Genomic DNA, 16,192 nt, shown 5'->3' with positions numbered 1-16,192 from the left:
AAACAAAATGTAAAATCAATTATGTATACCCAGTACATAACTTAGTTTCCTATTTACAGACGTGTGAGCATAGTCAGGGTTGGGTAGGTTACTGTCTAAATGTAATCCGTTAGTTGCTCGTTACCTGTCCAAAATTGTAAACATTATCGTATCTTTTGGATTACCCAAACTCAGTAATGTAATTTGATTGATTGATTTTAGTTACTTTTAGATTACTTTCCTCTTAAGAGGTATTAGAAGAAGACACAAATAAATATTCCCAATTGATGGACATCTATAGCAGGATAAATCAATGTTAGAGTTTACATAGCTGGCCATAAATGGATGTTGCATTTGACTTTATGGGTTATGTGGGCTTCTTCTAACCCATTGCTTTCTACTTCAAATAAAATAAAAATACAATTAGGCTATATCTTTACAAAACAAAGTCTGTCAGATCGCCAGTCATTCCAATTAATTGAATACGCTTTGATCTTCAAGAATATTAATGCCATATGCTGTATTATAGGCCTAATGGGACACTTTGATATCTAGATCATTTGCAGCTGTTTAAGAGTTTTAAAAGTGTACGAGTTTGAGCATGTGTCCGTTAGTACTATGGACAATATTTTTGTATCCACACAAATTAGATTGAGAAATAAAAGCACCACTCATGGTCTTTTTAAATTAAACTAGTTTTTGACAGTATGTGGAGCACAATACCACAGAGGAGTTGAGAAGGGACGAATTCCCTCAAACTTTATTCTATAAGCTGGGATCCATACTATGCACTGGCTGTCCACTGGTCGAAAAACAATGATTGACAGGCAGTTCAAAACTTCTTAAATTCAACCATTATTGGATTAAAATACACCAGCCTGGTCTCATAGACTAGACGTAACATAGTAAACGGAAATCCAGGTGACTCAAATTAGTATAATATGTTACGTTGGGTATGGTTGCATAAGACAGAAGGTTACTTGCGGTTGGGTTGGGGCGATGGATGGGTGGGTGTTAAACCTAACCTGAACCTGAACCTCCAACCCTAACCCCTAGCCTAGCTAACATTAGCCACCTAGCTAACATTAGCCAACTAGCCACATAGCTAACGTTAGCAAATTGTAATTCGTAACATATCAATACGAATTGTAATTCGTAACATATCATACGAAATAGATGATGGACATCCACAAATGAATACATACCATACCAAACGTAACATATCATACTAATTTGAGTATCCAGGGTTTTCGTTTACTATGTTACGTCTACCCCAGAGTCCAGGTTGAATACACATACATCTGAACAGCCATCCACAACAGCCAAAATCTGTTTGGCGCAAATAGCAAAATGAGAGAGCAGCAGTGTGATTCACATCATTGCGCTATTTAGATATCAATAATAAGTGATCCATATCGCCCGTAGGCTACACCACTGCTGTCGTCCTTACCTCCAAGTGTATATTCAAATTGAATGTATAATCTTTAGATGCCGACAGCAGTCGCACCATTGGAAGATATAGCTTGGACTATAGCCTACAAAAGCCTATTCCTGCATTTGGTGTGTCATCATAGTGGTGATTGGTGGTAATCTGATTTGTGGTCAGACTCACTGAGGCGGAACAAACTTAAACTTGCGCCTTTTTTCAATGGAGATTTGAATGTCATTGAGAAAATTACTTTCTGAATTTAAAAGTAATCCTATAGGTGATCATCTCGTTTTTTAAAGTATTTGTAATCTGATTACAATCTTTTTGCTGGTAATTTAACGGATTACAGTTACAGTTTTTTTGTAATCAGTTACATGTAGCTTGTTACTCCCTAACCTTTCCATTCCTTTATAATAATAATCTCTCCCAACATCTGTAACAAAAGTTACGTCTGTCTGGAACATAGGATATGAGGCTTACAAGACAATTCTTCCGACGAGCTGGTCTTTGCATCACTGATTATTTGGACAAATCAATTTCACAGGGACTATTCAAGTTTTAGGTTGATCCCGAAGGTACTGTATCTGCTTTCTTTAGCAGTGTAAATATGTAAAAACAACATGTAACAATTTACATAACACATGAACATACCAACAGAACTTGATTAATTTCTAGATCATAAATCAATCTTATCCTGTCTTGTCCTAGAAAATTAAAGTCCAAGAATTTGCTCAAAGTCCAAGCCACAACATCAACTTGAACTTCCCCAAATCAAATTTCAAGTCAAATTTAATTTGTCACATGTGCAACACCTTACCGTGAAATGCTTACTTACAAGCCCTTAACAAACAATGCAGTTCAAGAAACAGAGCTCAGAAAATATTTACTAAATGAACTAAAGAATAAAATGAATAGTAACACAATAAAATAACAATAACGAGGCTATATACTCAGATGCCGAGGAGATGCCATAACATGCTGTGATGCAACCGGTCAGGATGCTCTCACTGGTGCAGCAGTATACATTTTTGAGGATCTGGGGACCCATGCCGAATCGTTTCAGTTTTCTGAGACGGAAAAGGTGTTGTCGTGCCCTCTTCATGTTTGTCTTGGTGTGTTTGGACCATGATAGTTTATTGGTGATGTGGACACCAAGGAACTTGAAACACTCGACCCACTCCACTATAGCCCCGTTGATGTTAATGGGGGCCTGTTCGGCCCGCCTTTTCCTGTAGTCCACAACCAGCTCCTTTGTCTTGCGCACATTGAGGGAGAGGTTGTTGTCCTGGCAACACACTGCCAGGTTTCTGACCTCCTCCCTATAGGCTGTCTCATCATTGTTGGTGATCAGGCCAACCACTGTTGTGTCATTAGCAAACTTAATGATCATGTTGGAGTCGTGCTTGGCCACGCAGTTGTGGGTGAAAAGGGAGTACAGGAGGGGATTAAGCATGCACCCCTGTGTGACCCCATGTTGAGGATTAGCGTGGCAGATGTGTTATTGCCTACCCTTACCACCTGGGGGCAGCCCGTCAGGAAGTCCAGGATCCAGTTGCAGAGGGAGGTGTTTAGTCCCAGGGTCCTTAGCTTAGTGATGGGCTTTGTGGGCATTATGGTGTTGAACGCTGAGCTGTAGTCAATGAACAGCATTCTCACATAGGTGTTCCTTTCGTCCAGGTGGGAAAGGGCAGTGTGGAGTGCGATTGAGATTGCGTCATCTGTGGATCTGTTGGGGAGGTATGCAAATTGGAGTGAGTCTAGGGTTTTGGGTAAGGTGGAGGTCCTTAACTAGCCTCTCAAAGTACTTCATGATGACAGAAGTGATACGGGGTGATAGTCATTGAGTTCAGTTACCTTCGCTTTCTTGGGTACAGGAACAATGGTGGACATCTTGAAGCAGTGAGGACAACAGACTAGGATAGGAAGAGATTGAATAGGTCCGTAAACACTTCAGCCAGCTGGTCCGCACATTCTCTGAGGACATGGCTAGGGATGTTGTCTGGGCCGGCAGCATTGCGACGGTTAACACGTTTAAATGCCCTACTCACGTCGGCCACTGAGAATGACAGCTCATTGTGTATTCCCTGAAGGGGGCAAAGGTGTTTAGCTTGTCCGGGAGCAAGGCGTCGGTGTCCGCGACGTGGCTGGTTTTCCCTTTATAATCCATGATTGTCTGGAGTCTCTGCCACATAGGTCTCGTGTCTGAGCCGTTGAATTGCAACTCCACTTTGTCTCTGTACTGACTTTTGCCTGTTTGATTGCCTTACAGAGAGTATGACGATGCATGTGCAGTAGTTTCTTGTTATTTTAGCCATCCAGACAGGGGAAGAACATTATGTGCTGGGAATCACCTCAGAATGCATCATGTTGGATGTACAGTGGTTGCTCAACTAAACGTTTTGAGATTATGCTGCGGGACTTAATTTGTGGTTTAGTACAGTACCCTGCGTCACTGCTTCATTGCTCCAGACCAGCGCAAGGGGGAGTTAGAGCACTGATTATGCTTTTGGGTCCCAAGGTGCTATGTGTCTCTAACTGACAATGAATGGGCGATATAAACCAAATAGAAAATGATAATTGTGCACAACTTCAACATTGAACTTCAATGAACTGAATTATGAGGATGAAGAAGGTGATTGATTTTAGAACAATGGTGTAAGAATTGCTATTCCTCTGTCCTACACGCACACCTGGAAAATTACACTTATTTTTTTGTTTCTACTTGTAACGATATGCGCTGAGAGTCAGGAAGCAAGTTCAGGGAGTGAGTGTTTTAATAAATAAACAGAACATAATACAAAACAAGACACATAACGCACAGACAGGAAACAGAAATAATGACGTCTGGGGAAGGAACCAAAGAGAGTGACTTATATAGGGCAGGTAATCAAGGACGTGATGGAGTTCAGGTGAGTGATGACGCGCAGGTGCGTGTAACGATGGTGAAAGGTGTGCGCCATAACGAGCAGCTTGGTGACCTAGAGGCCGGAGAGGGAGCACACGTGACACTACTCGTCAGTATTACTTACTAAAACTGTTGTTACACTAAGGTTTTTATCCTAAGATAGAACATTTTTGTTTATCATATTCCATGATATTCTTAAATTCCATGATATTCTTAAATTATCAAGTTGATGGCGCAGTCATATAGCCTCGGCACCTACATAAAGCTGAGTGACTCACTCATTCATGGCTTTGGATCAAAATAAATAAGTACCAACATTCTTTCTGATAGTCTTTAATAAAGAAATGCTTTGGTTATCCTGACCTGGACACCATGGATTATAGCCTCTAAAATGAAAAATATTACCACCATCTCTTGTACATGTCATTTTCCATATGGATCAATAATGAATTACTATGGGAATAAATATCACTGAATAACAGAAATATTGGAACAAAGTAGGCTAATGAAGGTAAACAAATTGTTGCTTACTGGAAAATATTATTTCAAAATGAATGGAAGAGGTAAGTGGAACGGGGAAAAAGACAGCATTCAGAGGTCAAGCATGGGGACTGGACTTGATAAATCAATGAGATTTTTATGTTCACTGAATCTCCGTTTGGGTATTGGTTAGACTACAATTAGGATGTGGAAATGTTAGGATTGTTTTGCTCTTACTGTAGTACTGTGGCCTACTCCCGACTGGTCACCTTGTACAGCGCCATTATGGGCTATTAGCAGGACAATAGACTCTTGCCAAGAAGGAGGGTAGGGGGAGAATTGTATCGTCAAATGTTTTTCTTCGTTAGGTTGGCTGTATCACAACTGGCCGTGATTGGGAGTCCTATAGGGCGGCGCACAATTGGCCCAGCGTTGTCCAGGTTTGGCCTGTGTAGGCCGTCATTGTAAATAAGAATTTGTTCTAAACTGACTTGAATAAAGGTCACGTTGTACAGCGCCATATTTTCCTAACGGAAACCCTGGGTTTCATTTTTTATTGGAATAGAAACACCATAATTTTAATCAAATTAATTAAGATACATTTTTTTTTAAATCAATCCCATATATTATGTTCTTACAAAAAAAGGTTTTACATTTTCTTGTACAGCCAATAACTTTCGGTTATGTGAAAACGAAATTATCTCCAAAATATTGTTAATGTTTTCAAACACTTGTTTTAGCAGGACAATAGACATGATGTGGTCCCAAAAACACCTCTCTGACATAGGGTCCAGCATATCTCTTGCTGATGTCATTGAATGTCTGTGTTTAAGTAGTATTTTAGTATTTTGATACTTTGTGCAAGGCAAATGATCAGCATTAAAAACTTTGTGGATGGGGCCTCCTGAGTAGCGCAGCGGTCTAAGACACAGCATCGCAGTGCAAACTGAATTGCTACAGATGCTGGTTTGATACCCGTGCCGGCCGCAACCAGGAGACCCATGTGGCAACGCTCAATTGGCCCAGTGTCGGCCGGGATGTCCTTGTCCAAAAAATAGGCACAGTGGGCTTTTGGTTTCTCTCCCTCTATCAAATACTCCCAAATGCAATGTCCCAAGAAGGAAGTCATCGTACTTGAATAAAAAATATAGCTAGTTATGCAAGTTTTGCACACCAACAGATGGAAAAAAAACCTACACCAGTCGAGCAATTCATTACAACAACAATCTTCATTTAATTTGACTTTACAAACAACAAGAGGGCTTAATTGGAGTCTATTTCTTCGGAGCCTAAATCTATGTAAAATAACTTAACTGGCTGAGGTAGGCTATGATGATTAACAGCCTTAACAGGCAAATAGAAGTAGGCTTTTTTTAATTAGGCCTACTTTCAATTTCAACTGGTCAAAAATGTAGCATCCTACGTAAAACATTAATTTAAAGAAAAAAAGGCTGTCTGTGTCGGTATAGCCTGCTCTTGTAATGACAGAACAAACAGAACATACTGTCAGTTTGAGATGGAAATATCCCTGGATAAGCTCTCACAATAATATTAGTATTTACTAAATACAGTCATATAGACCACTAAGTTACTTATTCAATAAGAAAAGTTGCATTTCCCCTCGGACACAATCTTGTGGATATCTGGTTTGATGGATGGATGTGATTTTGATGTGCAGGCTGACTTACAGTTGAAGTCGGAAGCTTACATACACTTAGGATGGAGTCATTAAATCTCGTTTTTCAACTACTCCACAAATTTCTTGTTAACAAACTAGAGTTTTGGCAAGTCGGTTAGGACATCTACTTTGTGCATTTTTCCAACAATTGTTTACAGACAGATTATTTCACTTATAATTCACTGTCTCACAATTCCAGTGGGTCAGAAGTTTACATACACTAAGTTCACTGTGCCTTTAAACAGCTTGGAAAATTCCAGAAAATGATGTCATGGCTTTAGAAGCTTCTGACATCATTTGAGTCAATTGGAGGAGTATTTGTGGATGTATTTCATGGCCTACCTTCAAACTCACTGCCTCTTTGCTTAACATCATGGGAAAATCAAAAGAAATCAGCTAAGACATCAGAAAAAAATTGTAGACCTCCACAGGTCTGGTTCATCCTTGGGAGCAATTTCCAAACGCCTGAAGGTACCATGTTCATCTGTACAAACAATAGTACGCAAGTGTAAACACCATGGGACCACACAACCGTCATACTGCACAGGAAGGAGACGCGTTCTGTCTCCTAGAGATGAACGTACTTTGGTGTGAAAAGTGCAGAACAATCCCAGAACAACAGCAAAGGACCTTGTGAAGATGCTGGAGGAAACAGGTACAAAATTATCTATATCCACAGTAAAACGAGTCCTATATCAACAAAACCTGAAAGGCCGCTCAGCAATGAAGAAGCCACTGCTCCAAAACCGCCATAAAAAAGCCAGACTACTGTTTGCAACTGCACATGGGGACAAAGATCGTACTTTTTGGAGAAATGTCCTCTGGTCTGATGAAACAAAAATAGAACTGTTTGGCCAAAATTACCATTGTTATGTTTGGAGGAAAAGGGGGAGGCTTGCAAGCCGTAGAACACCATCCCAACCATAAAGCACGGGGGTGGCAGCATCATGTTGTGGGGGTGCTTTGCTGCAGGAGGGACTGGTGCACTTCACATAATAGATGGTATCATGAGGATGGAAGATTATGTGGATATATTGAAGCAACATCTCAAGACATCAGTCAGGAAGTTAAAGCTTGGTCGCAAATGGGTCTTCTAAATGGACAATGATCCCAAGCATACTTCCAAAGTTGTGGCAAAATGGCTTAAGTCAAGTCAAGGTATTGGAGTGTCTATCACAAAGCCCTGACCTCAATCTCATAGAAAATTGGTGGACAGAACTGAAAAAGTGTGCGAGCAAGGAGGCCTACAAACCCGACTCAGTTAAAACAGCTCTGTCAGGAGGAATGGGCCAAAATTCACCCAACTTATTGTGGGAAGATTGTGGAAGGCTACCCGAAACATTTGACCCAAGTTAAACAATTTAAAAGCAAAGCTACCAAATACTAATTGAGTGTATGTAAACTTCTGACCCACTGGGAATGTGATGAAAGAGATAAAAGCTGAAATAAATCATTCTCCCTACTATTATTATGACGTTTCACATTCTTAAAATAAAGTGGTGATTCTAACTGACCTAAAACAGGGAATGTTTAATAGGATTAAATGTCAGGATATGTGAAAAACTGAGTTTAAATGTATTTGGCTAAGGTGTATTTAAACTTCTAACTTCAACTGTATGTGAAAGCCGGTTCCTGCTGGTGTTGATGTGAGCCATGACCAGCCTTTCAAAGCCCTTCATGGGTACCGGCATGAGTGCTACGGGTTGGTAGTCATTTAGGAAGGTTACCTTAGCATTTTTGGGCATAGGGACTATGGTGGTCTACTTGAAACATGTAAGTATTACAGACTCAGTCAAGGAGAGGTTGAAAATGTCAGTGAAGACACTTGCCAGTTGGTCAGCGCATGCTCTGAGCACACGTCCTGGTAATCCGTCTGGCCCTGCGGCCTTGTGAATGTTGACCCGTTAAAATGTCTTACTCACATCGGCTACGGAGAGCGTGATCACACAGTCGTCCAGAACAGCTGGTGCTCTCATGCATACTTCAGTGTTGCTTGCCTTGAAGCGCGCATAGAAGTCATTTAGCTCATCTGTTAGGCTTGTGTCACTGGGCAGCTCGCGGCTGGGCTTCTCTTTGTAATCCGTAAAAGTTTGCAAGCCCTGCTACATCCGATGAGCATCAGAGGAGTTGTAATATTATTCAATCTTAGTCCTGTACTGACCCTTGGCTTGTTTGATGGTTCGTCAGAGGGCATAGCAGGATTTATTATATGCGTCCGGATTATTGTCCAGCTCGTTGAAAGAGGCAGCTCTAGCCTTTAGCTCAGTGCGGATGTTGCCTGTTATCCATGGCTTCTAGTTGGGATACTTTATTTCACCCTAACTCTTGCTCATTAATTTAGCATCTCACTCCAGATTGTGTCCAAATGGCTTTTTGAAGGACTTTGTCCTCCCAGAGTCCCAGTGCCAATAAATAGAAACCATCAATAATAAATATCTGTTAAGAGAAAAGTTCTGATGCCAAACCAAAATGCTTGCTTTTGGGCTGTACAAATCAGTGGCCCTGTGTAGGTGTTTTATTTATAACAACTATCAATAATTCACAATAGTGGCCTTATTTGTTTTACCCATACACTGTATGTTGTGTTCCAGATAAATATTTAAGAATATAACATTCGGCCATTGACAACCAGTGTTGAAAAGTCTTACCTGTAAAGACTACTTAAAGTGGGTATAGAGTTGCATGAAGTTGCATCTTGCACACGAATCAATCCACATGGTAATATATGCCGTTTGTACTTAAACATAATCAAATCAATTGCCGAAAATTGAAAAAGGAACTCACGTAAGGTACAGACTCCAGAGTATCCGTGTTGACAATTATTGGGGCGGGACTCGCCTGAAAAAGAGAGAAAAAGGGGGAGAGAAAGATAAGAAAAAGCAAGAGAAGCCTGGACCCACCAGTGTCCTACTTTCTATAAATGGATCCAAAGGACAGCTTCTGGATCATGTGGTGACTTCACCCTGTATCATGAAGAATTCCAGAGCCTTTCTCCAGACGCTAGTGCCGTCGGAAAGTATTCAGACCCCTTGACTTTTTCCAAATTTTGTTACGTTACAGTTAAAATCTTTACCCCCATTTTCTCCTCAATTTCGTGATTACGATCTTGTCTCATCGCTCCAACTCCCCAACGGGCTCAGAAGAGGCGAAGGTCGAGTCATGCGTCCTCCGAAACATGACCCCCCCAAACCGCGCTTCTTAACACCTGCTCGCTTAACCCGTAAGCCAGCCGCACCAATGTGTTGAAGAATACACCTTTCAATTGACGACCAAAGTCAGCCTGTAGTAGTCGCTAGACCACGATGAGCCAAGTCAAGCCCCCCCGGCCAAACCCTCCCCTAACCCGGATGACGCTGGGCAAATTTTGTGCCGCCCTATGGGACTCCCGGTCACGGCCGGTAATGACAGGCTGGGATCGAACCCCAAGCTGTAGCGAAGCCGCAACACTGTGATGCAGTGCCTTAGACCGCTGTGCAACTCGGGAGGCCGGTTACAGCTTTATTCTAAAATGGATTAAATATAGTTTTTTTTACAAATCTACACACAATACCCCATAATGACAAACTGAAAACAGGTTTTAGAAATGTTTGCAAATTTATTAAAAACAACAAACAGAAATACCTTATTTACATAAGTATTCTGACCCTTTGCTATGAGACTTGAAATTGAGCTAAGATTCGTCCTGTTTCCATTGATCATCTTTGAGCTGTTTCTACAACTTGAATGGAGTCCACCTCTGGTAAATTAAATTGATTGGACATGATTTGGAAAGGCACAGACCTGTCTATATAAGGTCCCACAGTTGACAGTGCATGTCATAGCAAAAGCCAAGCCATGAGGTCGAAGGAATTGTCCATAGAGCTCTGAGACAGGATTGTGTCTAGGCACAGATTTGGGGAAGGCACCCCTGTATTTGGAGAGATTCTCCCATTCTTCACTGCAGATCATCTCAAGCTATGTCAGGTTGGATGGGGAGCGTCGCTGCACAGTTACCTTCGCCCTAGTCTGAGGTTCCTGAGCACTCTGGAGCAGGTTTTCATCAATGATCTCTCTGTACTTTGCTCCGTTCATCATCTTTCCCTTGACTCTGACTAGTCTCTCAGTCCCTGCTGCTGAAAAACATCCCACCAGCATGATGCTGCCACCATCATGATTCACCGTAGGTTACCTCCAGACGTGACGCTTGGAATTCAGGCCAAAGAGTTAAATCTTGGTTTCATCAGAGTCCTTTAGGTGCCTTTTGGCAAACTCCAAGTGGGCTGTCATGTGCCTTTTACTGAGGAGTGGCTTCCGTCTGGAAGGTCACCTCCCCAGATTTGTGCCCCAACACAACGGACAATTCCTTTGACGGACATGGCTTGGTTTTTGCTCTGACATGCACTGTCAACTGTGTGCCTTTCCAAATCATGTCCAATCAATTGAATTTACCACAGGTGGACTCCAATCAAGTTGTAGAAATATCTGAAGGATGATCAATGGAAACAGGATGCACCTGAGCTCAATTTCGAGTCTCATAGTATAGGGTCTGTAAATAAGGTATTTCTGTTTTTTATTTGTAATAAATTTGCAAAAAAATCAAAAAATCTGTTTTTGCTTTGTCATTATGGGGTATTGTGTGTAGATTAATGAGGAAAGCATTGAATTAATTGAATACTTTCCGAATGCACTGTATTTGCAGGTCTTTGGCAGCCAGATACTTCTAAGCAATAAGATGGCTCCACATTAGCTTCCAATAGCCTTTCCGGTGCTCACTCTAACAGAATGCCCTGAAAGGGAAAGGCTGGCTCAGGCAAGTGATTCCGGTGTCTTTCAGCCTTTTATACTAATAATTCAGTCAAACCTTTCGATGTTTCCATCAAACAAAGCTCCTTCATATTTTTACACAAAAGCAAATTGTTTGGAGCAGGTAGACTGATGTGTGTGTGTGTGTGTGTGTGTGTGTGTGTGTGTGTTTGAGGCGGAATGGTGTTTGTGGGTAAATCAATATCTTTGATTGAGACACTTTCTGCTGCTAATTGACTTCATAGATTCTCAACCACACAATCTCTCTCAATCAGGGAGAGGAAGGACGAGAGAGAGAGAGCATGTGTGTGCATGCACGTGTGCAAAGAGAAAAGGAGAGAGGAAGATTGATTTGAGTGCATTTAAATGCACAGCACTCAAAGAAATCAATTGAGGCGCTATTCAGGATTATGATTATTATTCAAAGGCAGTTTATATTTAACCGGCAGAAAATGAATGTAAACCTTTATGCCTTTCCAGGAATACTAGTCTCAATGTATGTTGTTAATTAGTTCACTGTTAATACAATCCCCCCCAAAATTGTGCAAGTCAGTCAAGCATTCACTGCAGACAAAAAACTTATGATGCAAAATGCTCTCATATGACGCACAACACATGCATCATCGTAAGAGTTTTTGCTTTGTACTGCAAGTGCTCCATGTTGTAAACTTTTTGGGGACTCCATAAAACCACAATGGTCTAGGTTACACTATGTGTAAAGGAGTGAGGAGCTAGATTTTCCCTATGCAATATTCATCGTAATGTCACACACACACACACACACACACACACACACACACACACACACACACACACACACACACACACACACACACAAAAGCTTGGTACTCAACATGTGTGCAAGTATAAGTCATGTGCACACATCTGAATACATGCAGTACATACAGGGTACAGACACTGTACTATTGCGTGACGGCATTTCCAACCCATTTTTGTCTTCCTCTCTTGACAATGGTGCACACTGACATCAGTTCTTTCAGAGAAGCATATTAAGTCTGAGGCCCTATCTACATTTCCTGTGATTCCTCGCATCCCATCTCCTCACCTCCTTCTCAACCGTATTGGAGGATATGATCCAAAGTCCCTCCCTCCAATGTGTTTTGAGAAGGATGCAAGGAGAGATGATGCGAGGAACCGAGGAAAGACGAATTCAAAAAGAGCCTGAACCTCCAACAAACGGGACTGATCGGGATTCACTGTGGGGAGTCTGGTCTGATCCACATCTGGGGTTAATTAGGTGTTAATAACTACAATACACAGAGCATGTTAATTACAAGTCTAACACCGCGTCCCAAATGGCACCCTATTCCCTTTAAAGTGCACTACTTATGAACAGGTTCCATCAGGGTCTATTTAAACGTACTGCACTACATAGGGAATAGGATACAATTTGTATTGCATAAGAACCCTTTTAGCTATCGGAATTCCACCTCAAATGTGTAAAACATGCAATAACTTGGCAATATCACAAAGCCCCTCTGTCTGTGGATTACTGACGATTAGTTGGGGATGAAATGTGAAAATGTTTCTGCTGAAGACGGCTGTATCCCAAATGGCTCCCATAGGGCTCTGGTCAAAAGTTGTGCACTATATGGAATAGGGTGCCATTTGGGATGCAGGCAACTTCTTATATTTGACTGCACAATGTAGCAGAATATATCAACAACTATTTCAATCACTTATGCTGCCAATGATTTAGCCTTTCACTGTTCACCTAGGCAAATAATGTACATGAACATTTTCAATGCCTTCAGAAAGTATTCATGCCTCTTGTAAACACACATTTTGTTGTGTTACAGCATGAATTCCAAATGGCTTAAATTAACAAAAGATTCTCACCCATCTACACACAATACCCCATAATGACAAAGTGAAAACATGCTTTTAGAAATTGTAGCAAATTTATTGTAAAAGAAAAACCAAAATATCTCATTTACATAAGTATTCACACCCGAGTCAATACTTTGTAGAAGCACCTTTGGCAGCAATTAAAGCTCTGTCTTTCTGGGTAAGTCTCTAAGAGCTTTTCACAGCTGGATTGTGAAAATGTTCCATTATTCTATTCAAAATTCTTCATGGTCTGTCAAATTGGTTGCTGATCATTGCTAGACAATCATTTCCAGGTCTTGCCATAGATTTTTAAGTAGATTTAAGTCAAAACTGTAACTCGACCACTCAAGAACATTCACTGTCTTGTTGGTAAGCAACTCCAGTGTAGATTTGGCCTTGTATTTTAGGTTATTGTCCTGCTGAAAGGTGAATTAATCTCCCAGTGTCTGGTGGAAAGCAGACTGAACCAGGTTTTCCTCTAGGATTTTGCCTGTGCATAGCTCCATTCTGTTTATTTTTTATCCTGAAAAACTCCCCAGCCCTTAATAATTACAAGCATACCAATAGCATGATGCAGCCACCACTATGCTGATAAATATGGAGAGTGGTACTCAGTAATGTGTTGTATTGGATTTGCCCCAAACATAACACATTGTATTCAGGACAAAAAGTGAATTGGTTTGCCACATTTCTTGCAGTATTACTTTAGAACCTTGTTGCAAACAGGATGCATGTTTTGGAATATGTTTTATTCTGTACAGGCTTCCTTCTATTCACTCTGTCAATTTAGGTTAGTATTGTGGAGTAACTACAATGTTTTTGATCCATCCTTAGTTTTCTCCTATCACAGCCATTAAACTCTAACTGTTTTAAAGTCACCATTGGCCTGGTGAAATCCCTGAGAGGTTTCCTTCCTCTCCAACAACTAAGTTAGGAAGGACACCGGTATCTTTGTAGAGAATGGGTGCATTGATACCCCATCCAAAGTGTAATTAATAACCACCATACTCAAAGGGATATTCAATGTCAGCTTTCTTTATTTTTACCCATCTACCAACAGGTTCCCTTCTTTGCGAAGCATTAGAAAACCTCCCTGGTCTTTGTGGTTGAATCTGTGTTTGAAATTCACTGCTTGACTAAGGGACCTTACAGATAATTGTATGTGTGGGGTACAGAGATGATGTAGTCGTTCAAAAATCATGTTAAACACTTTTCTTGCACACAGAGTGAGTCCATGCAACTTAAAATGTGACGTGTTAAGCAAAGTTTTACTCCTGAACTTATTTAGGCTTTCCATAAAGTTGTTCAACACTTATTGACTCAAGACATTTCAGCTTTTCATTTTTAATTCATTTGTCCCAAAAAATTAAAAACATAATTCCACGTTGACATTAGGCCAGTGACAAAAAAAAATCTAAATTGTATCTATTTTAAATTTAGGCTGTGACACAACAAAATGTGCAAAAAGCCAAGTGATGTGAATACTTTCTGAAGGCACTGCACTGCACATGTCATGTCCGCTGGTGCTGATCAAAAAATAACAAAGGGGAAACTTTTATCCTGTCAGACATATCTTAAGCTGTTACTTTAGAATGGGATGTTGAGAACCCTGTACTCCAATTTCTCAGTGCACCCTCGTGCTCCAGTTCATTTTTGCTCAATAATTTAAGGGTGAACCTATGTGTAGTGCCCCATGCATAGAAATAACAAATCTATAATTTACAAGAATTTGTTCACATGTAAAAACAGTCAACAACAAAAGCAGATAAAGAGAAGGAGAACAAGAGAGATATTGAGAGAGGGGGAAATAGAGGGAGAGCTACATCAAGGTTGCGGCAAAGAAACAAAGTTGTGGTCGGTCTTGGAGAATGGTTTAAATGATGGTGGGAAGAGAAAGGTAGTCCCAAATCAGTGTAGTCCCTCCTGGATTTGACTTTTTTTCATGTTTATTTAACTAGGCAAGTCAGTTAAGAACAAATTCTTATTTACAATGACGGCCTAGGAACAGTGGGGCAGAACGACAGATTTTTACCATGTCAGCTCTGGGATTCGATCTAGCAACCTTTCGGTTACTGGCCCAACGCTCTAACCACTAGGCTACCTGCTGCCCCCTTGGATAAGGGTAAGCCCATCAGAAGACAAGGTGAAATAAGTACTGTTGCTTACACTAATCCAATCCCTTCAGGAGTGCCCGGGGAGGAGAGTCTACCCAGCAAACAGGGAACCTTCCCAGAACATTAGCTAAGATTCCCATTAAGTTCTAGTTAGGGTTTTCTTACATTAGGAAGGTAACATCCCAAAAACATTCAAATGTTTTTGATGAAAACATTTTTGGGGAGAAAATGATTTTAATGAAATATCCTTAGAATGTTCTTCTAACGTTCACAAACATTTTGTGCACAAAATGTGTAACAACCACCACAGAACATTCTCATTAGGTTTTCAGGTAATGTAATAACACAATTTAACAGTAGTGTTTTTAGGACACTGCCGCAACAAAATGTGAAAGCAACAGAAATGGTTCTGAGAAAACATTACGGTAACGTTCTGCTAATGTTGATGGAGAAAAACACCCATAACAACAGGCAGGGAATATTCCCAAAAATGCTCTCATAAAGGTATAGTGGGATGTTATGACATGATTGTTCCAATAACATTCCATAAACATTCTTCAGCAATCATGTCTCGATTCAATAAAATTGTTTCTGAGAAAACATTACTGGAACGTCCCGCTAACAGTAAAGGAGATGTCATCTGAGACACCTACAGTATAACAAGATTGACAATCTCTTTTACAAGAGAGACCTAGCCACAATACAGCACACAAAGTTGAACACACATTTACAACATAAAACACAAAGCACTACAGTTTAAAAAAACATACATTTACACATTGAACAGCAAGATGTTTTGGGAAAGTGTGGCGCAACTAGGGGTCAAAACATTGACTTCTAGTAATCTAGAATCTTCAGCTTTTAGCAATTTTCGGCCAATCTCCAACCTATTCTTAACAAAATTGTGGAGAAATTGGTTTTCAAACAGCTAAAGAATTTAAGTGCCAAATGTATTTTTGTAAAATTCCAATCTG

The 16,192-nt window shown here is 40.5% G+C and overlaps 1 protein-coding gene across 5 annotated transcripts in view; it reads right to left on the bottom strand.

Moving 5' to 3' along the window:
• Positions 1 to 16,192, bottom strand: part of dlg2 (discs, large homolog 2 (Drosophila)) — a 389,583-nt gene that overhangs the window by 75,619 nt on the left and 297,772 nt on the right. For all 5 annotated transcript variants that reach the window (XM_029690593.1, XM_029690595.1, XM_029690594.1 and 2 more), the window contains one exon: positions 9,256 to 9,309. In XM_029690593.1, the coding sequence (XP_029546453.1) occupies positions 9,256 to 9,309 (54 nt within the window). The remainder of the gene's footprint in view (positions 1 to 9,255; positions 9,310 to 16,192) is intronic.

This window comes from Salmo trutta, chromosome 15, assembly GCF_901001165.1.
Source record: "Salmo trutta chromosome 15, fSalTru1.1, whole genome shotgun sequence".
In the NCBI taxonomy this organism is placed as follows: domain Eukaryota; kingdom Metazoa; phylum Chordata; class Actinopteri; order Salmoniformes; family Salmonidae; genus Salmo; species Salmo trutta.
The sequence above is the reverse complement of the archived record's forward strand: the minus strand, read 5'-3'. Positions and strand labels throughout refer to the sequence as shown.